Source organism: Xenopus laevis, chromosome 5S (genome assembly GCF_017654675.1).
Source record: "Xenopus laevis strain J_2021 chromosome 5S, Xenopus_laevis_v10.1, whole genome shotgun sequence".
In the NCBI taxonomy this organism is placed as follows: Eukaryota; Metazoa; Chordata; class Amphibia; order Anura; family Pipidae; genus Xenopus; species Xenopus laevis.
The window spans coordinates 18,590,763-18,613,210 of NC_054380.1; the positions used below are offsets into that span (position 1 = coordinate 18,590,763).

The following is a 22,448-nucleotide window of genomic DNA, read 5'->3' on the forward strand; positions in this document are numbered from 1 at the left end:
TTTTCCTGCAAAACCTACATAAGGTTTTAGATACCTGTAGCAAACTCTCCACTTATAAAACTAATGTTAACAAGACCCTGGCGCTCCCGCTTAATATCCCCCAGAATACTTTACTGGCTCTTCAATCATCCTTCCAATATAAATAGAAAACTATAATATCTAGGGAGCCAGATAACACCGCAATATATCGACCTCTTTAACCAGAACTTTACCCCCTTGATTCGCCAAATGAAATCATTGATGCAAAAATTGTCCACGCACTCTATATCTTTGTTCAGCAAAATATCTGCAATAAAAATGAGCATTATTCCTAAGTTCTTGTATCTACTGTATTCCAAACGCTTCCCATCCCAGTTCCTTTATATGTACTAAAAGAAATCCAGTCATGCTGTCAGATTTATATGGGACAATAGCAGACATAGAATCTCTGGTAAAGTGTTAACAACTTAGCTATGGAGGTCTGGGAGTCCCTTCTTTCCATAAATATTACGAGGCTGCTCAATTCAGACAACTTCTGCATGGTCAAGATGGGCATCTAACACCAGCTGGAGTTTTAATAGAGAATGCTTTTTCTCTTGCCTAATTGGGGGACACAGGCACCATGGGGATGAAGATCCTGCAGCTTGGAGATAGGACACCAACATGTTAACTGTGACTCCTCCTCCTGCTCTGGGCTTCATCCCCTGCCTCCTCCTACTATACTCTGTTTCTTTTAGTGTCCTCAGAGCAGAAGACACAGAAAATTAGTGGCTGGAGCAATTGATCAAGGACCACGTCAACGGAAGGTCATAGCAATCACCCCATTTGGTCACAAACGGTAGATCTCTCTATGCTACTCTCTTCCACAAGCAGCATGTTAACAGACAAAGAGCTAAACGACCATCCTCAAAGTCGCCAAATCTGATGTTCCTAAAAAATCCAAGTTTTCAACCTGGAACTTGTCACCATTTCATTACTAGGTGGCTATACACCTTCTTTCAGAAAGCAAGAGACCAGATTAACACACTTACTAAAGATATGCGTTCAAAGCACCGCAAGGAACTTTTAGATTTTCGGAATATCTACAACTCAGACACTTAAACTTTTCTGCGATGGGGTCAAGAGTACACCACCTACCCCCTTTGAGAACCTGGCAAAACTAAGGCTTCCACAGAAAGGCCTTATATAAAGGATTTACAAAATGCTGAAATTAACATACTCACTAGACGAGAGAGAACACATCTACAACATTTTCTGGTACCACACGCCAGCTAAGTTGCACTCTTACATCCCTAATCATCCACTGCTTTGCTGGAGATGCTGTGGGGAAATTGGTACCTTACCCCATATCTTCAGGTCCTGTTCCGTTATTCAACTGCTGTGGGATGAGATAACCGTACTGTTAAGCAGACTCCTTCACAAGCCAGTAACAAAAGACAAACTTTTCTGATGGGTAAACCTATGCAAAAAACCCACAAGCATTCACAAGCTTTCCTTAACCAAATTTTTTACAGCTGCTCACTTGGCTATAGCATCTAAAGGGAAGACGGCGACCCTACCCTTATTAGAGGAAATAATAAGTAGGATAGAACAACAATAGAACTTTTGAGGCAGCTATAGCCGAACTTCATAATCAAACGCCTTACTTTGTGGAAATATGGTCTGCTTTGGAACTGCTATCTCAAGATTGAGGCATTAGTTTGCCCCGGCCTATCGGGATTGGATTTGCAAACACAAAAGCCTTGAAAGGGGTACGCTCAAGCGGGTCCACCCCCCCCCTGAAACCCAGATTATAAAACCTACCTATTATCCTTTATTACATCTCCAGTTTACAATATTACCCCCCAGACTCCGTACCACATTGATTCTAGACTGGCACCACAGTGTCATTGCCCTATGGAGGAATAACCATTAATAAGTACCATTTTGGTATGTAATCAAGTGATACATCACATAATGGCAGATGCCGATGGCCAGGGGTGCCCCAATGACACATTGAGCCATATTGCTATTTGTGAAAATGTAAGAAAAATTTAAGTTACAAAAAAAAAAAAAATGGAACCTCCCGCAAACTGCAGTGGCTTTTTGGAAAGTGCAGCAATACGCCGTATCACCAGTGCCAATCCAAATCCGTTGTGGGGAGAAGGATTTCTGGTAATTATTTTCTTTACAACCCTGGATAGTAAATGGATCATTGAAGTTACCTCTGTGTAAAATTTATAAAGCAATAACAATTTATTCTGGAAGAAGTATAGGAGGATATTGATTGATAAGTCTTTTCTTTTGAGCACCGCATTGCCATGTTGACTGCTTATTCCACGAATCCCTGGGTACAATCATGTATCCTCCACTTGATACTCAGTTCATGGGTTTAGGCTTTGTTCTACACCCTACTGTATACAGGCATGGGATCCTTATCCAGAAAGCTCCAAATTACAGAAAGGTTCTATTCCCATAGACTCCATTTTATCCAAATAATCCGAATTTTGAAAACGGATACACTTTTTCTCTGTAATAATACAACAATAGCTTGTACTTGATCCAAACTAAGATCGAAATTAATCCTTATTGGAAGCAAAAATAGCCTATTGGGTTTATTTAATATTTACATGATTTTCTAGTACACTCAAGGCATGAAGATCCAAATTGCGGAAAAAACAATTATCCAGAAAACCTCAGGCCCCAAGCATGCTGGATAACAGGCCCCATACCTGTACTGTATTGTTCTGTATATGGTTTCTCTGGTATGAGATTCGGTTTAGCTGCGGTGCATCTTTTCTCATGATCAGCAAGTGGTTATCTTAATGAGGTTGTATCAGCTTCTTTTTTATATGGGTAAAATATAAGATTGTATTACGTAGAGCTATTCCATCTGATTAAAATGATGTTTTGTTCAAAAGTTATTCCATTTCAAACATCGATGTCTTTTCTGTAGCACATGTCAGACTATGGCCCTTTCCTTTGCAACCCTATGGAGAACAATGACCGGTCCGTAACAGTGGTAAGAAGTGGTGCTACACCTATAAATCTACAGACCTGCTCTTCATTCACTTAATTAACAGCAATAACTTTTGAAAGAAGCATCCCCTAGACATAGCAGGCCTCTTCTTCTAACCAAGTGAAAGCTCTACAGTTGTATCTTTGTGAACTCGATAAATTATAAGTTATGATACGTCTTAGTATAAGATATTCCTGCTGTTCTAATTGATGCCCAGTATGATATTCATTCTATGTACTTAGCCTTTGGTAATTGGTGCAACCCTATACGAATTCTAATAGCCATAACGCTACATGTTCATTATTTTTATTCTCTAGCCATTTAAAGGGAATGTAAACAAATACAAATTAATGTAAAATTGCTCTGTCTCTTCTGAGAACTCTTGCAATATCAAGATTTTTTTACATTGCTAATTTTAGTTCAGCCAACAGACTTGAGTCAACGGAAAATTTAATTTGCCTTGTGGTGTTGGTGGGCTTAGAACTGGCCAACTTCATTTTGTAATTTTTTTTTTCTCTTTGCTAGTGTGGAGCTCACCGATTGGATCCAGATGGTCACGTGTGCGTTTGTCCCCACTAGTACTTCTACACACACACAGAAACGGACTGACGCGTTTCATGCCCCATTCTCTGGCACTTGCACCAAATGCGTCAGTTGTTAATATGCGCTGAGCCAATGCTGCCAAGCTTTTATGTATTTAATCAAATAAAGAATTAATTCCTGGAAAGAACATGTCAAAGATGTCCGTTTCTGTGAGTGTGTTCATTTTATAAATGCAGAACCATTACAAGACTTTCCTATGCCGGCTAACTTAATTTTCTGCCAGCTGTTTAACCCGTTGTACAGACTAGACTGCAAGTGATGCTGTTATTTTAAAGTCTGTTACATCATCAGTGTAAAAACTACAAGTATCTTGAAACCTGGACAGAAATAATGAATGTAAATTGCAAAAGTGCTCAGGACAGTTGCAAAGTAATTTGTTTTGAGGGTTTATATTTCCTTTATGCATAAAGATAAGTCTATGGACTGAGAACAGGGGTCAGTTCAGTTCTATAATTATATGTTCCCATTACAGGGTCAATTGGCAATCTCTCGCTTCTCTCTGTACCCAGTACCCTTTCCCTTCACTCTTTTTTTTTTTTATTCCCCCCCTCCCCATAGGTTCAATGAAATTGGTCTGTGTTTGAATAAAAGTAAATCATATATTTTTCATCACACATTTTGTTTCTCCTTTTAGTCAAGTTCGGAATCCTGCTTCCAGCCTGTCAAGGTGGCTCTTGGCAGAAGAGAATACCAGAGTTTACAGCACCGGCACCATTCTCAACGATCTAAGTACCGTCCCCCAAAAGGCATGTACATATCCAAGGAAGATGTGGTAGCGGTGTCTTGTAGTCCCAACGCAGCAAATTCCATTCTCCGACAATTGGACATGGAGTTGATATCATTAAAGCGGCAGGTAGTGCATAATCATACATATTTTTGTTGAAGTCTTCAGGTTGCTGTAAACCTGCTTTAATGCTTTCAGACTTTCTTTCACCTACCAGATCTCACCTTTAAGGAGTTATGGCAAAGAACAGACTAAGTAGCAACTGGAACTGCCTTGCTCATAGCCTACAGACGGAGATATAGCTATAACATGCTATGTTTCAACAGATAATCGTTTGACTGCTGAGTGCGTTGGCAGGGCCCAAGTGATTTCAAATTAGGAGGGGCAGTGTTGTGTATTTTGCCCCTGCCCACCACTGTGTAAAATGGGGGGCAATTGCTTTTAAAAAAGGACAAGAACACATCAGGCATATACACCCTTTCACACTCCTTTCAGGCTAGGGAGCAGATTTACTAAAGGACGAAGTGGCCATTGCTAGTGAAAATGTGCCAGAAATCTCATCCAAAGGAACTAACAGGCATAGATGACAATTCACTAGCACAGTTTAGCGCCCTATCGCTAGGCGAATTTTTGCTCAGACAGACAATCATTGCTCCGCAAATTCACTAAAGTGTGAATTTTACAGAACGTTAACTCTTTCGCCAGAGTTTTCTTTGCCACCTTAGCCCAGGTGAACTGATAAGATGAAGCTACATCCTCCTCAATTTTATGTCAGTGACATCATATCCTGTTTGCCGAAAAGTCATAAAAGTTGTAAAAAAAAAAAAAAACTGCAGTTTCTTCATTTTTTAAATGATGGAGTGCCTTCAAAAGTCCTAACTATTAAAGATTTTTGTGTTAACATTTCTTTCCAACCAATTGAGGGGCGTGCTATATTTGTTTTAGGGTGGGCTCATATCTAGGCCATTAGAGGATCTCTCTTGTCTTTATTGTGCTTCCTTGGACATGTGTAATAATAAGTGGCCACTTCAAGCATTTGCACCAACATCTCTAATAAAGACATATATATGATCTATATGTACCTGCACTATTCAAATTGACCTAAGCGTAAGTGTACTAACAAAGTTTCACTAGGTAGAAATGAACACTAGTAAAGAATCGCTATGAAATGCTTCCACTGACTAATTAATGGCCATTTGAACCCTATCAGTTTAAAAATACATTTTCTTATATTCTATATTCTACTGCTGGGTTGTTTTTTTCTCATACCAGCTCCTGGCAGTGTGAGACCATGACATGAAGCATCATTCCATCGTTTGAAATTAAGTCTTCAATCGATTAAACTAATATTACATTTCCTTGAACCTGTTGGTATTTCAGAAAGATCTTTAAAAGGATCCTCTTGATATGGTTTAGTCTAAAGGTGCCCATACACCGGGAGATCGCCAAATGAGTGGATCTCTCCACGGTATGCCCACATTGAAGTGGGAGATATTGGTCTGATCTGATTGTGGGCTCTCTGGCCCAACGATTAGATTAGAATGGAGGCCAAACGGGCAGTCGGATCGCGGGACCGCATTAACGAAAAGATTTGGCCATGATCCAACTGGATTTTTTAACCTATCGAAAGGCCCCACACATGGGCCAATAAGCTGCCGACCCGGTCTGTCAGTAGCTTTCGTCGGCTTGTGTATGGGGGCCTTAAGACATTATACTTGCTACTGAGCTGAAGACATGAATAGGTGCAGAGTAAGCGCAGCGTAGCTCATGGGCGCCATTGTTTGGCTCTTCGGGAAGTGAACGCCGTATTGGTGCATGCGCAGTTGGAGCAGTCTTCTGGTTCGTAGCAACTGCGCATGCTCCAAAAGTGCCGGAAATTGCTGTCGGGAAGGAAAAAGACCCAAAGAATATTGAAGAGTCGGAAGATAGTGCCCATGAACTGCGCTGTGCTTACTCTGCACCTATACATGAGTAATGAATTATGAGCACTTTCAGGGGTAATCACCGGTGCTGGGGGAAAGCAGGGAGGGGAGACTATGTAAGGTAAGGGACTTTATTATCAGGGGGGGTTAGTTCTACTTTTAGTATCATACACCTCAAAAAATCGAGATTTTAGGATTGTGAAAACTTGAATTGTTTTGCAAATTATTCATTATTCAAGGGCAAACTCAATTAGCTAATAAAGCTGAGGGTCTGGTCATAGAGCTGAATAAAAATCTGATGTGTCCAACTGGGATGTTTGGGACCCACCAGGGATCATCACCCAAGGGCCCACTGAGGATCCTCCCTGCTCCTAAGCCTCCAAGGTTCTGCAAAACTTTACCTTAAGCTAATATTTAGGCTTGCTTGCTTTCAGATCAAGGCACCACACTTCATATCAGATCACTGTCCATTTTTAATTTGTATGACTTCTTTATTTAGAGTGTTAGTTCTAATTTGTATGAAATCTGAAAGTGTGTTTGTGCTAATGTTACTTTTTATCTTATACATTAGTGATTATTTTGTATTTATTTTAAAGGTTCAGAACGCTAAGCAAATAAACAGTGCCCTTAAACAGAAGCTGGAAGGCAGCATTGAAGAATTCAGGACGCCTGAGGTAAATTGGCAGTGGCTCCATTGTTAGCCTTTGAGGATTTGTATCAATACAAATTAGACCATATTTTAGTATAAAAAAAACACAATTTTTTTTCCAACCCGTCTTTCTAGTCAAATCAGAAAGTAAATGCGCGATGGACCACAGAAGAACAGCTGCTTGCTGTACAAGGTATGTTAAAATATAGCCGAGAGGCATTCATACTTGCATGGTACTTGATGTTTTCTACAAAGTTTCTGTTTCCTGGGAGAACCTATTTAATGCCAGGAAATTATTCCAGAATATGATGTTGCTGTTACTCCAAGTAATTTACAAATCTTTATTTGTTCTTCAAAAGGTACATAAACCTTCTATAATGGTGTTGGTCCATCTTAATTTCTCCGCATGGTATATGATACATCATCAAGGTTAAAGCATGCTGGGAGCTGTATTATAGCAACATTTTGGGGGGGAATTCACAAAAGTGGGGATATTGAGACAAAATAAAAGTGGAGATAAAAATGTTGGATTTACCACCAAATTCACAAACCTCTAGCTCCACTTTTGTGAATTTGTCTATTAAACAGACCATTTTCAGATGGTCTTTTGCACGACATTTTGACTGAGTTCTTAGCTCTTATTAAACCTGTCAGTCAGCCATCAAATAGGCATTTCCGGGGGAGAGGTTTTATTTTACCTAGGAAAACTATACATCATGTTTTTCAGGATAACCTGGGCTTTCTTAAATTGCCTACATGTTTGTGTAATTCCACTTCTGTAACAAGAAACAAGGATCTAAATACAATAAATGCTATTTTGCATAAAATACAGATTTGTATCAGAAATATGTTTTATTATCTTAGGTCAAGTGTCTAAGTGCTGCTGAAGCTAAAAAAAATGGCTGGGAGGCTTTACTTTTCCTTTAGATAATATACTCAATATTGCTTCATTCATTAAGAGAAAATGAATAAAATAATGCAAGTGTGAGTTAAAAACTTTTTACATATAAAATGGTATAAAATACACTTTTTTTTTTTGTTTAGTCCGTGTTTTTTTACTTGTTTTGATAATGAGGCTTTTACACTCATAGAGTTCAACATAAACTTGTACCCTGACTATAAAATACTAATCCTTATTGACATGCTAATAATTCCCCAATGGGGCAACTACAAGAGGTGTGAAATGAAGACTGGGTAAACCATAGCAGAGTAGATTATTTCAGAATTGATCTGACACATGGAGATGGGTTAAGGTGACCATACATGATAAGATCTTCTTGTTTGGAGAGGTTGCCAAATGAGTGGAGCTTTCCCTGGTATGCCCACTAATGGCAGGGTGAAATCTGGTTAATCCGAATGTTTGGCCATAGAGAATAGATGTGGACGGGTTGTAGGACCGCATCAACTAGCCGATGCGGTCCTCGATCGCAGGAAAAATCAAACATGCCCGATCAATATCAGGCCAATTTTTGGATTTCTGTTTTGTAAATCTTGGAGAAAGTATTTTACACCAGTTTACCATCACTTTTACTCCAAAAATGGGCTCTCTCTACTTTTGTGAATTTCCCCCATAGACTAAATTTTTAAAGCAACATTTGATAAAGCAGCAACTGCCCTCTCAATGCTGTGTCTGCACTCAACTCACTGTTCTTTATCCACGTGATTGTTGACAAAAGCAAATTATATTTCTATTACCACTTTTATGATGATGGGACACAGAAAGCAAGAAGAAGAATTTTGCAAAAGCAAAGTTTGGGAAAAGGCCTTTCCTATATCTGCAACATCATAACCCTATGCACAATGCGAGGTCCATACTTAACTGACTTGCTTAGATGGGAATTGTAGAACATAATTGACTGCACAGAGCTGTGACTACAACCCAGCAGAACACGTGTGATCAATTGGATTGCTGAGTGTGAGCCAGGCCCGACTGCCCACTACAAAACAATTAACTTCTTTCTTGCTCTCTTTAGTGGAGAAAAAAACTTTCTTTTGTTTCCTGTTGGGAGGTGCTCAATGCAGGCCCTGCTGCAAACCAAAGGCCTTTTTACCATAGACTCAGAAAAATAGATACAAAGGCACACTCCACACAATGCTTCTGCAAAAATCCAAAACTTCTTTCTGTTTTATTGAAGTGAGATCACAGCAAACGTTTCGGGGATAGATATATAGGTCTCGTTCAACTTGCCTGGGTGCAGTGTCCAAAATTTTTGAAATAATTATTCAGTAAAGAAGGTCTGCACTCTCAGGACTTGAAAAATTAAATAATGTTTTATTAACAAAAGACTAACGTTTTGGCCTGGAGTGTGGAGTGTGCCTTTGTACCTATTTTTCTGACTGCCCATAATCAGTGCCGCACCTCAATAATGTTCTTACGTCAAAAGTTGAAAGCTTTCTCAGCAGAGTGGAGACAGTAATGCAGCAAAAGGAGGACTCCATGCAGGTGAAAAAAGCCACCCTTAAGCTGCAAAAACAGAAAAAAAAACATCTGAGAAATTGCTACAGTATTAGTAGTGGCATCTACAGTTTGGTACATCCTGAGAAAGAAAGAAAGCACTGGTGAACTCGACAATGCCACGGAAGACAACAGTGGTAGATAATTGCAGAATCATTTCCATGGTGAAGAGAAACCCCTTCACAACAGCCAAACAAGTGAACAACACTCTCCAGGAGCTAGGTGTATCGATATCCAAGTCTGCCATAAAAACTGCATGAAAGTAAATACAGAGGGTGCACTGCAATGTGCAAGCCACTCGTAAGCCTCAAGAATAGAAAACCTAGATAGGACTTCACTAAAAAAAACATCTAAAAAAGCCAGCACAGTTCTAGAAAAACATTCTTTGGATAGATTAAACCAAGATCAACCTCTACCTAAATGATGGCAAGAAAAAAGTATGGAGAAGGCGTGGAACAGCTCATGATCCAAAGCAATACACATCATCTATAAAACATGGAGGCAGTGTGATGGCTTGGGCTTGCATGGCTACTAGTGTTTATCAATGATGTGACACAGGACAGAAGCAGCCAAATGAATTCTGAGATGTTCAGAGACATACTGTCTGCTCAAATCCAGCTAAAAACTGTCAACTTGAATAGGAGGCGTTTCATCATACAGATGGATAATGACCCAAAACATACAGCCAAAGCAACCCAGGAGTTTATTAAAGCAAAGAAGTGGAATATTCTTGAATGGCCAAGTCAGTCACCTGAGCCGAACCAAATTGAGCATGCATTTCACTTGTTGAAGACTAAACTTTGGACAGAAAGGCCCACAAACAAACAGCAACTGAAAGCAGTTAAGGCCTGGCAGAGCATTTAAAAGCAGGAAACCCAGAATCTGGTGAATTCCATGAGTTCAAGACTTTAGACTGTCATTGCCAGCAAAGGGTTTTCAACCAAGTATTAGAAATGAAGTTTTTAATTTCAGTTTTTTAATTTGTCCAGTTACTTTTGAGCCCTTAAAATTAAGTGATTGTGTTAGAAAAAAGGCTTTAGTTCCTCACATTTTTATGCAATCCCACTGAATTAAAGCTGAAAGTCTGCAGTTCAACTGCATCTTGAGTTGTTTCATTTAAAATTCATTGTGGTAATGTACAGAACCAAAATTAGAAAAAAGTTGTCTCTGCCCAAACATTTATGGACCTAACTGTATCTCGTCCTGCTATTAGGTTAAAGGACCACTTTGCTGTGTCATTGTGCTTATTTATAGGCCTGAGCTTGGGACCATGTAACCGATTCAAACTGAATCCTTAAACTATATATTCACCCTCTTCATTTCTTTTTGAATGAAAAAAACCTGATCGTATCATTGCCCTGCAATGATATATTTGTATAACTGTATATTTGAAATGTTGAATTTGCGCCTACATAGCCATATTGTTTGTTTCCATAATGGCCCACTGTAACCTCGGATTTAGAGATAATGGTAAAAACAAGGACCGTTGTTTCAGGTCAGGGCAGCCACTATAACGAGGTATAAGCTATATATAGGTAACATGGTTGCAATCCTGCTATTATTCCAAATTTATATAGTTAAGAAAAAACTGTACACTTTCATCCCAGATCTTAATCTGATTGGACTTCATATCTAGGAGACCTAAAGGGATACTATCATGGGAAAAAATGTTTTTTTACAAAATGCATCAGTTAATAGTGCTGCTCAGCAGAATTCGGCACTCAAATCCATTTCACAAAAGAGCAAAGAATTCGGCACTAAAATCCATTTCACAAAAGAGCAAACAGATTTTTTTTATATTTAATTTTGAAAATCTGACATGGGGCTAGACATGTTGTCAGTTTCCCAGCTGCCCACAGTCATGTGATTTGTGCTCTGATAAACTTCAGTCACTCTTTACCGCTGTACCACAAGTGATATCCCCCCTCCCCCCCAGCAGCCTAACAACAGAACAATGGGAAGGTAACCAGATAACAGCTCCACGGTATATCTAAGAACAGCACTCAATAGTAAAATCCAGGTCCCACTGTGACACATTCAGTTACATTGAGTAGCATAAACAACTGCCTGCCAGAAAGCAGTTCCATCCTAAAGTGCTGGCTGTTTCTGAAAACACATGTCCAGGCAAAATGACCTGAGATGGCAGCCTACACAACAATATTACAACTAAAAAAAATACACTTGCTGGTTCAGGAATTAAATTTTATATTGTAGAGTAAATTATTTGCGGTGTAATTTAGAAATAAAAACCATATAGTAAAAATCATGACAGAATCCCTTTAAGCTATTTTATCTCAAATCTCTGTGTAACTGGCCATCAGTCTGGGTCAGCCCAATAGCTTGGGAAGATCTGATCTTAAAAGTTTCTGCTGTCGAAAGTAACCTTTATATTCCTGTTGGCTAGACTCCTGGGCTTCTAGTCCATGCTTCTTTCTGTGTTCTGTTAATTGAATTCTATCCCAATAGGAGGCCTGTTGGAGTTGGTTGGAAGCAGAAATTTTAATATTTGTGACACATTTGCATTGGCATTATAAGTTCTGTACCCTCAGCTCTATTCATTATTAGAGCAAGTCACTTCCAAGTAGTTTCAAGCATCTAAATCAGAATTGCAATGTTCTTATTTTTATCGTTCATTATTTAATTGCCTCTATGAAGATAAGTTAGGAATGTCTTGACATTCTATTATACAAGTGTCAGCCCTACAGATCAGAAGGAGATGGTTTTTCCTACCCCTGACATGATAAGCTGGCCTTTCAATCTGTAATGTCATTATAAAAGAAAATATGTTAGTATTAATGACTATACTGAAGTCTTGTTTCTTTTCAAAAATGTCAACATTGCTATACTGCAGTTTGAATATGTTGGTATTAGCAAAACATTTGTCTTTAAACAACAGAAATCGTTCCTCTGGTCATTCTTCAACTGGTAGCCAAGAAAAAGTTACCATGATGTATAGTTACATAAGTTTTTTGTTTTGTTTTTTAAAAGGACACTTCCATCAAGTTCAACCTTTTATTTCTATATAAAACCCCTTCTGAAGCCTTTCCAATATTCCTCAGCAGGGTCAAAAAATTCTTGACTCCCAATATCGTAGTTGGACCAGTCCCTGGATCATCTTGATGCTAAGAGCTATTTTCAATAACCTTTTATTTCCTCATTTGCTAAAAGGCATCTCACCCCTTCTTGCAGCTATGTAATATATTTGCCAGTATGACGTATTCAGGAAGAGAATTCCACAACTTCACCCTACTAAGGCTAGTGCCAAATGATGTGGATCTCAGCCTGTGGAGAAACACAGGCCGAGATACCACTTCTCTGCTGATTGATGCGCCTGCACCAAAAAACGTTGCCTAGGCTTGGGTGCACACAGATTTCAGAGCTCAAATGCAAAATTTTGTACTTTGTGGTTAGTTTTAGGGGCTGATTTGTGAACGTTCATAGAATCATACTTTTTAGAGCAAGCAATCAATTTTTTCGTATAGTTGTTCAATCCACAATTTCTATTAGTTTATCAAGTGTATAGACTTTAAAATCTATGAATACAAATGTACGGCATTTTGTGGTTTTAGAAGTTTTCAGACATCAAAACGCCCACTGTGGTACAAATTTTTCTCACGCACGAAAAGTTTGTGGTTTTCTGATTTTTTTTTTCAGTCCTTTTCGTTTGTACTTTTGTATTTGGATCTTTTAATAACTTTCATGCCATTTGTAATTTTATAAAAATATTATATTGTGGTTTCAAAAAGCTCTAAAACCACTAAAATGTTAATTTATTTTAATTTTTTGAGATGGATTTTCAAGGAGTTTATAGGAGGCAAAAGACAAATTCCCAATATAATTGATCATCAATCTGATTTTGGCTTATAGCTTGTTCCTGCTGTTGAATTGCTATTTATATCCATGTTAGGCTGGCTAGGCTCTTGTACTCTTAGTTCAGGTGTCCTTTTAATAATGAGCTTATCACACAAAAGGGAGGCCTGAAAGAGGCATCGGCAGCCTAAATAGGTAAGAATAGAATCTTGGGGAAACATAACTGAGCCAGGCTAATAGCCTGAAGACCCCCAATCTTGGTAATCAAGAGTCAAGTCAAGAGTGAGTTTGTCATTTCACCCATATACGTTTGTACAGTACACAGTGAAACATGGTCCTCTAGGACCATGGTGCTACACAACACAACATAGATGTACCGGACAACAGACAAAAAGTGCAAATGCAAAAATATGTAACTCCCGCAAGACAGGTCAGCACAGTGCAGGGACAGGACAATACAGTGCACACTCAGCAGATGTAATATGTTAAAGGGATACTGTCATTTTTTTCAAAATGAACCAGTTAATAGTGCTGATCCAGCAGAATTCTGAACTGAAATCCATTTCTCAAAAGAGCAAACAGATTTTTTTATATTCAGTTTTGAAATCTGACATGGGGCTAGACATATTGTCAATTTCCGTGCTGCCCCCAGTCATGTGACTTGTGCTCTGATAAACTTCAATCACTCTTTATTGCTGTACTGCAAGTTGGAGTGATATCACCCCCCTCCCTTCCCCCCCCCCCCAGCAGCCAAACAAAAGAACAATGGGAAGGTAACCAGATAACAGCTCCCTAACACAAGATAACAGCTGCCTGGTAGATCTAAGAACAACACTCCATAGTAAAAACCCATATTCCACTGAGACACATTCAGTTACATTGAGAAGGAAAAACAGCAGCAATGCCAGAAAGCATTTCTCTCCTAAAGTGCAGGCACAAGTCACATGACCAGGGGCAGCTGGGAAATTGACAAAATTTATATATATATATATATATATTCAGATTTCAAAATTGAATATAAAAAAATCTGTTTGCTCTTTTGAGTAATGGATTTCAGTTCAGAAGTCTGCTGGAGTAGCACTATTAACTGATGTGTTTTGAGAAAAACATGTTTTCCGATGACAGGATCCCTTTAAGTAAATAATGCTAAACGTCAGACATGATCGGTGTATCATTGTGACATGACAGTAGCAAGGAATGTGCTTGTTGTGGAATGTACAGTACAATTTATATTCCTGTTGGGTTGGCTAGACTCCTGGACTTCTAAGTAATACTTCCTTATAGTAATTAGACTATAAAACAAAAGGAGGACTGAGGAAGTCGATAAGAAAGCTGGTGGTAAGCCCATCTGAGAGGCATCAACATTTCTGTTCTGTATACTTGTGTTATTTTATGTTAAAGCAGGTCACTTAGTTTCTAGTGTTTTAAAAATTGGCATTGCAATGTTATAATCTTTATTTGCAGCCATTTTCTATTTTATTATTCAGTGACAACCATAAGTAAATGTATTGTGTACCTTATGACTCTCTGTGCAGACTAGAGGGGGTTGTTTATCAAAATCCAAAATTTTCTCACTATTTTCTGAAAACCACTTTGACCAAATTCGCACAGACTCCCCCCCCCCTCCCATTTGTAAATACATTTTCAGGAAAATTTCTTGTGCGGGAAAAGGACTCAAAGAATCCAAATTGTACATTTTTTTTTCGGATTATCACCCGAAAACCTCTATATATTACGATTATTGTACGAAACCAAGTGCAGATCAGGATATCTTCAAAATGTCAACAGGACATTTGGACTTAACACCATCGGAGTTTAATAAATCACGAAAAAATCTAGTTTTTGAATTTCTGAAAAAAATTGTGTTTTTCCCTTTAAAAGTCTGACCAGAAAAATTGGACTTTAAGAAATAACCCCCAGAGTGCGTTATGGTAATATATCCGAATTCAAATCTTTGTATGTTGCTGTAACATGCAGTGGACTATAATCTCTTGTTACCGCATGAAGTACACACGATTAAATTGCTGATATTTAGGCATTCTATTATATGTATGAAAGGGTGAACATAGAATATTGTCTTTATTTAAAAGTTTATGCATGTTTTTCAAAGGCTATAGAAAAAACTTTTTCATTATATTTATATAATAGGGTAGGCAGCTCTGCAAATTGACTCTACATTTGAAATTCCTGGAGTTCTCAAAACTTTTTAAAAAGTATCTTGTACAAAGAGCAGGTGGTCCAATGATGAATTGCTACTGCTGTGCCATTATTTAGAACAGGATCCAATACTCTGTCTGAAAACTTTAGTCCTGTTCGTTTCCTATCAGTGATAGGAAAGCATTTGGAAGAAGTAATATAGTGATACTTCAATACATTGCCTGCGCCAGCATGGTTTTATGTGTATTAGATCTTGGCAGATAAATGTAATAGCCTTCTATGAGGAGGTGAGCAAAAACCTTGACAGTGGGGTGGAAGTTGATGTGATCTACTTATATTTTGCTAAAGCATTTAATATAGTACCACACCAAGGCTACTGATTAATAAGGAAAATGGTCTGGGATATATTAGTTGTCTGCCCTGAAGCTAGTTTTCTTTGCAAATACAAGAGTAGTGCTAAATGGAACAATTTCGGCCAGTGTTATTCATAAACCACGAGGGTCTCTGCTTTGTCCTTGGCTTATTTAGTTTCATGCAGGGTTTTGCAGCTTTGCAGAACTGGGCAGCACATTTGCAGAGGTTCAATGGTGATGATAAATGCTAGTATACACTTCAATAGAAATATAATAAATGCAAATAATAATTAATAAGAATTTGGGTATTTTTGTGGATAACTAGATAGTCACTTAGCAGTAACTAATGCAAATAAAGTAATACACTCTCTTGTCATTTTTAGCCATGTTCCATGTTCGTCTTAGGTTTATGGTACATGTTTTGATTTTTGACTATAACAAAGCATCCAAAAGCTCTACAATCCTTACTGTTGAGGACCTTGGGTTTTGTAGACATTTAGGGGCAAATATTCACATATGCATTTTTACCACAATTTAAAAAAAATGTAACCAAAATTGTGAAATCAGATATTTAGCATTAGAGTTTTCCAAACTGGAATTTTTATAATTTACTTGATCCAAAAAAATCTAGAAATTTCAAATAAAGAAATTTCAAGATAAAATCTGGCAAGCTAATCTATGTTAATTGGAGGTGGATATTTAACTTTGAAACTACTTAAATTTTATGACTTGAATGGAATAATGTGATTTTCATAATCCAGTTCTTCCGATTCAGTTTTTTTTCCGTAATTATGCTAGCATTTGAGGCAAAATAACTAGTCATTAAAATATTCTAGTGACTTTATTCAAGATGTTTTATCAAATATTGCAACAAATCTTATTTCAGTTATTTAAGATGAGGCAAAAAGAAGGCCTTTGGTAGGCTGTGTGCAATTCGGCAAAATAATAAAAAGCTTGTCAAACTAATTAAATTATTTAAAAAATAAGGCAGTATATATTATGTTCAATTATACTGAAAGACAGAGGTACTTGGCTGTAAGAGCCATTGAATTTTTTTTTTCTGGAAACATTTTCCCATTTCCAGTGGGGGAAAAGTTACCACCTATGTAAACATAGTGTGTCAATTTTTTTCATTAAAGTGATATCAAATGGCACCATCACTTCCTGTAGCTACATTTTCCATGGATACTAAATTATAATTCCTAAAGATGTCGTGGATCATTATTTTTGGGGGCTAGATGTGGTGCCATTATACAGAACCTCAAGCAAATTCTAGACATTTTCTAACATAAACACATCATACCATTTTTGGTGAATATTGTACTTTGCCTTCCAGGTGTCCGCAAATATGGTAAAGATTTTCAAGCTATTGCAGATGTAATTGGCAACAAGACTGTTGGTCAAGTGAAGAACTTCTTTGTAAACTACAGGCGTCGGTTTAACTTAGAGGAGGTATTGCAGGAATGGGAAGCAGAACAAGGAACCCAGGCCTCTAATGGTGATACTTCTGCTTTAGGGGATGACACAAAAAACACTTCTCATGTGCCATCAGGAAAAAGCACTGATGAAGAAGAGGAGGTGTGTTTGTGTATCCACAGCTTTGAGTTGAGAAGTTTTTCCAATTGTTGATCTATGCTATGACATGTGTTGTGGTAGCTACGCAGGTAGTATTGAGCAGTATAAACTGTTCATGTGGTAACTTTTTGCCATGAAATTACAGTTAATATTTGTTTATTGTGCGAGAATAATGTTGTAAATGACAACTTTGTATACATTATTGCTTGCTGTATCTTGCTAAAGTTCATTCAGTTTGTTATAAGACATTATTATACATAGTTTACTGCTGCTTTATAAAAATTTTGAAATTGTATTTTTTGCTTTTTTTTTTCTTGTAGACGTTGGGCAACCGGACAGCTTCACACACAAACCAGTCACCTCCAACACAATCCTCTGTTCCAGCACAGGCAACTTCTATTTCGACAGTAAATCAGCCTCCACCTCTCCTCCGCCCAACACTACCGGCTGCTCCAGCTCTCCACCGACAACCACCACCACTTCAACAACAGGCTCGATTTGTTCAACCGAGGCCCGCTCTTAACCAGCCACCGCCCCCATTAATCCGTCCAGCTAACTCCATGCCTCCTCGTTTAAATCCCAGACCTCTAGTGACCACAAGCACTAGTCAGCAGCCACCATCGTTAATTGGGATACAGACTGAATCTCAACCCATGCACTAAATTTATAGGGCAGAAATCCATACTCTTGATTGACCATAATGTAAATCTAAAGAAGAAACATCCCTAATTTCAAGACATTTACCATAAAGCTCTTCACAGACAGATTTAGACAATTTTTGTACTTTTTCTGTATTCTACATTTGTTAAAAATGTAAAATTATATACAGTCCACATATATAACCTGTAAACCAAAGTATTTTTGTTTTCTCTGTGATGATATTCATGTATTGTATTTGTTAAAGGTTTTCATTATATTTAAAAGCACTTAATACACTGACAACATTTATTCTTAATAAATCCCAGGTGATTTCCAAATTTAATTTGTGATAGATTTTTGTATACTGTATTTATGCATTTTTATAAGTTAAAAGAGGAACTTTTTTTGGCTTAATGTTAAAAGTTTTTTTTAATCAGCCATCAGAAATAATTACAAAATTGTTACAACATCCTCAGTATTTTATTTTTGTATGCCTCTTTACAAATATTGTATAATTGAATGATTGTAATCTCTGTTGTGTTTATCTTAATGTAAATATGTTTATGTACTTATCTATGTTGAAATCTTGAGAGTTTTCCAAACTATAGAATTTAGTATCCGTTTCTGTGGACAAATCTTCGAGTTTTTTAGGGTCCCCCCCTCTTATTTCTGTTATCATAGATTTGCGCTCACAGACTAGAATGGGGTGATTACTAGATATTCAGTAAATAAGGTGTTGATTTATTTTGTCTGTACTTGACTCTATATAGTGTAAGTGTTTGTATGTTTACAGCCCCAGTACATATTTTAAATGTTTACTGTGCACTTAGAGGGCAATTTTTACAAAAAAAGTTAAACATCTCAAATGTGTGCTTATTTATTGCATAACTCAATTGCTTAAAAACATGAAAAAAATAACTAGAACAGAAATCATTCTACCCATCAATTTTTCGATGAGTGGCAAATTTCTATTTGATCTTCAAAAACAAAGTGTTTTTTGTGCTTAATACATCTCAAAAGTTCGAGTTTCACAAAAGTGAACTTGAATTTGTGATTTTTGAACACAAAATGTTGATAAATCTGTCCCTTACTACTACTTTTCAAAATGTTGGAAAATCAAATTCTTCCCCTTTCTATCAAGAGTTCCCTTTGGTAGTTAAAAAATCTCCTTCAGCATTCAAGTGCAACTGATTTTAGAGGAGCAAACAACACAATAATCTGTCGATCATAATACTGAAGGCACTTGTTTATCAATCTACGGGTCTTTAAGCCATTTTCTCACAACCAGAAGGCATCTGATTAGAATGAGCCCATCCAGTACATCGGCAGTGATTTTGCGTTGGTTGCCCACCACTGAGATCATCTCAGGTTAAAGCTGCTTCCCCATTTCTTCTTAACCTTTTTTGGTTTTATTTTAAGTGCACTTACCTCTATGCTAATTGGAGCGGTTTAGTTACATGTACCTAAAGCCAACTGGTATGGAGATACATCTCCTTTTAATAGCCAGTGAATATTTTCCTTGGAAAATAATACCAGTATGCCTCCAATAGTATTCTTTTGACAGACATTTTAAGCCTTAAATGTTTTATCTTTACTTAAGTGGTTTAACAACTGAATCCCAGTAAATCAAGTATTTTGCATTGTCTACATAGCTTTATATATTTGTTGAGATTGTGATGGTAAAGTTTCTAGTAATTCTTCATTCTGGCATTAGTGGCAATTCTGGAGAAAATATGAATAAGTGGAGTTATCCATATAAAAACAGGTATGTTTTTTTGATTTTTCTTTAATTTCGGGATCTTTTTCAGGAAAATCAACTTTTAGTTAATAATTTATACAATTAACATTTTTAGATTCTATATTTTTCTGTCTAAAAATAGAAATCAAGTTTTGATATTTTGACTGTTGCCCTTCTTTCATGACCTTTGTTTAGCTTCAAACATAAGCTGATTTCAAATGTCAAAAAAAATAATTATGCACCTAGGGACTTCCATTTTGCGTGTTGATCCATGTATCACTTTTTTTTTTTGGCATGAGAGGATTTAAATCAATCTGACACATTAGATAATGTAAATATGCATTCTCTAAAATGAAATGCCTTATGAAGGATGTTCTTCAGCCTTTTATGGACTAACGTAGATAATGTGAACAGTATTTATGTCCTCTGTTATTTAAATCTGTGTCTTTTTGTGTCTGTGTGTGTAATTTAACATTTTCCCATAAAATACTGAAATGGTGGCGTAACTGAGAAGAGCACTGTAAAATTATTTGGTGTGTTGAAGTGTGTTAAACCTCGTCATGTGTCTTGTAATTTGCAACATTGCTGTAATTTGAGCAAGGTGATGTAAAGAGAAATCTGAAGTTCCATGAGATGACAGCAAGACTAGAACTTCCCAGTAATGTATCATATTTCTGTAATTGGGAATTGTGTAAATACTGGTTGTATGTCTCAGTGTTTTTCTTTTTATTATGGTGAAGTGCCCGATGCTTTGATCGTATGATTAAAGTTTGAAATAACCTTGTCTGTTGTGGTCTGTGTCACACTTTTCCAGTCCTCGTCAAATTATAGAGCAATTTGGATATACTCATGGTCCGTGTAGCCAAAATCCTTATTTATTAGGTAAAATGTTTACAAAAAAATGTTAATTTAATAGATGGAATATTTGGAAGTATTTGCATTCTCATAAATGTAAATTCTGAAGGCCCATTGCTATTGACCTCAGCAGTTCTAGAATGGCAATGTTAAAAAAAAAAAATATCTTCTTTTGGCGACTAACCCCCGAAATGCCTTCCTGCCGGCAAGAATGTGAATCATTTGGTTTTCCAAAGTCCCCTGAAGTTTCCTCATGAGGCAACTTTGGCCGACTTCAGAAGATGAAGCCAGCACGCTGGTGATTCACACTCTTGGCATTTCAGGGAGATTAGTCGATGAGCGAGGATGTTGACTAATCTCCCCAGAACACCACCATTGCCACCACCCTTAGAGATTATGGCAGTGACTATAACCATAACAAACAATGGAAAATTGTCCTCACCACTAATTTTTAAAACCATTAGGTGGGGATGCAATGAGGCTGTGACCACAAAATACATATAGACAATTACAAGAGTCCTCTGCACTCAACCCATTATCAATATATTTAAGACAGAGACATTTTGTGCATACTGCTACTGAAAAATGCCTTACCCTTTAAACAAAACTGGATTATTTGTCCATATACTGCAATATATTTAAGATGGACAACTACGTCTGTCATCCCATATCTGGCCAGTCCTACACTCAAATTGCATCTGATTAATTAAGAATTCTATTGCTTCATTATATATTTTGCAAAGGGACTAAGTTTTACCTGCAACTTACTTGCTGCTTTCAAAGTAAAACTCCCAAATTTGGTTGCCCACCAGTTCTTTTTTTTATTAAAGCATTCATAGCTGTCGTGAACTAATTTCAAAATCTCAGCTGTCAATCAGCATAGAGGCGGAGCAGGCAATTAATTTCCATTCAGCACTTGCTAGATATCACTGCACTCACCATATTCCCCCTCTCTATTTACCATTTAATTGTATAACCAGTGCATCAGGTCCCCCATTCTGGTGCACAAACAAGATTTTGAGATGATATAAGGCTTGTCTTAATAACAGTGTCCACAAAATGGCTCCTGCCTGCTTGTTATAATTATGAATTCCCAGACCGAAGGAAACAAGATTCAAATAATTTATATAGTGTCATTAAAGTTTATTTTGCTTGACTAACTTGATAAAATAGGATTTGGAATATTTTTTTGGGGTGACAGGTCCCCTTTAAAGGTATGGGAAATATGCTCAGGTCCCACAAAGACCAGGCACCTTGGATCACCAGCATGAAGTTCAACAAAATATAGGGTTACACTGTGTTTTAACATGCGGTTCCTGATAGTTCTCACATGCTCCCTTATCTGTATCCCTAATGCACGAATCCACATGGACAGATTAACAAGTAGACCACATATGTAGTCTTGCAATTAATAAAATGTTTTGCTGTGGGTAAATCATGTTCATTATATATAGGGATGCACCGAATCCAGGATTCGGTTCGGGATTCGTCCGAATCCTTCTACACGGCCAAACTGAATCTTAATTTGCATATGCAAATTAGGGGTGGGGAGGGAAATCGCGTGATTGTCACAAAACAAGGAAGTAAAAATTGTTTTCCCATCCCTAATTTGCATATGCAAATTTGGATTTGGTTCGGTATTCGGCCGAATCTTTCACAAAGGATTCGGGGGTTCAGCCGAATCCAAAATAGTGGATTCGGTGCATCCCTAATTATATATCCTCTTAAGTGCAATGAATTTACAAGTTCCACACCTGCTAGCATGACACTTAAATGTACTAGGTAAACCCCCCTTACAGTCACCAGTTGTCTGCTTAGTAAAAATATTAGATGGGGCCACCAAATTCTTTATGGTTCTTGTCCTTCTACAGACATTAGGTTTATCCTTGGTCCATGGAGCTAATACATTGTCAGCCTGCAGAATATGCCAATGTTGTAGTAACAAATTCTTAAGGGATACTGTCATGGAATTATTTTTTTTTCAAAAACGC

At 37.4% G+C, this 22,448-nt stretch overlaps 1 protein-coding gene across 7 annotated transcripts in view; it reads left to right on the forward strand.

Moving 5' to 3' along the window:
* The window catches only part of rcor3.S (REST corepressor 3 S homeolog), a 34,242-nt gene extending 13,856 nt beyond the window's left edge, over positions 1–20,386 (forward strand). For 2 of the 7 annotated variants that reach the window (XM_018265017.2, XM_018265018.2), the window contains exons 8-13: positions 2,915–2,980; positions 4,215–4,433; positions 6,823–6,900; positions 7,011–7,068; positions 16,987–17,228; positions 17,546–20,386. In XM_018265017.2, coding sequence (XP_018120506.1) covers positions 2,915–2,980; positions 4,215–4,433; positions 6,823–6,900; positions 7,011–7,068; positions 16,987–17,228; positions 17,546–17,887 — 1,005 coding nt within the window. In that variant the 3' untranslated portion in view covers positions 17,888–20,386. The remainder of the gene's footprint in view (positions 1–2,914; positions 2,981–4,214; positions 4,434–6,822; positions 6,901–7,010; positions 7,069–16,986; positions 17,229–17,545) is intronic. The other 5 variants (XM_018265019.2, XM_018265020.2, XM_018265021.2 and 2 more) reach the window with 3 other exon arrangements.
* Positions 20,387–22,448: the final 2,062 nt, after the last annotated feature.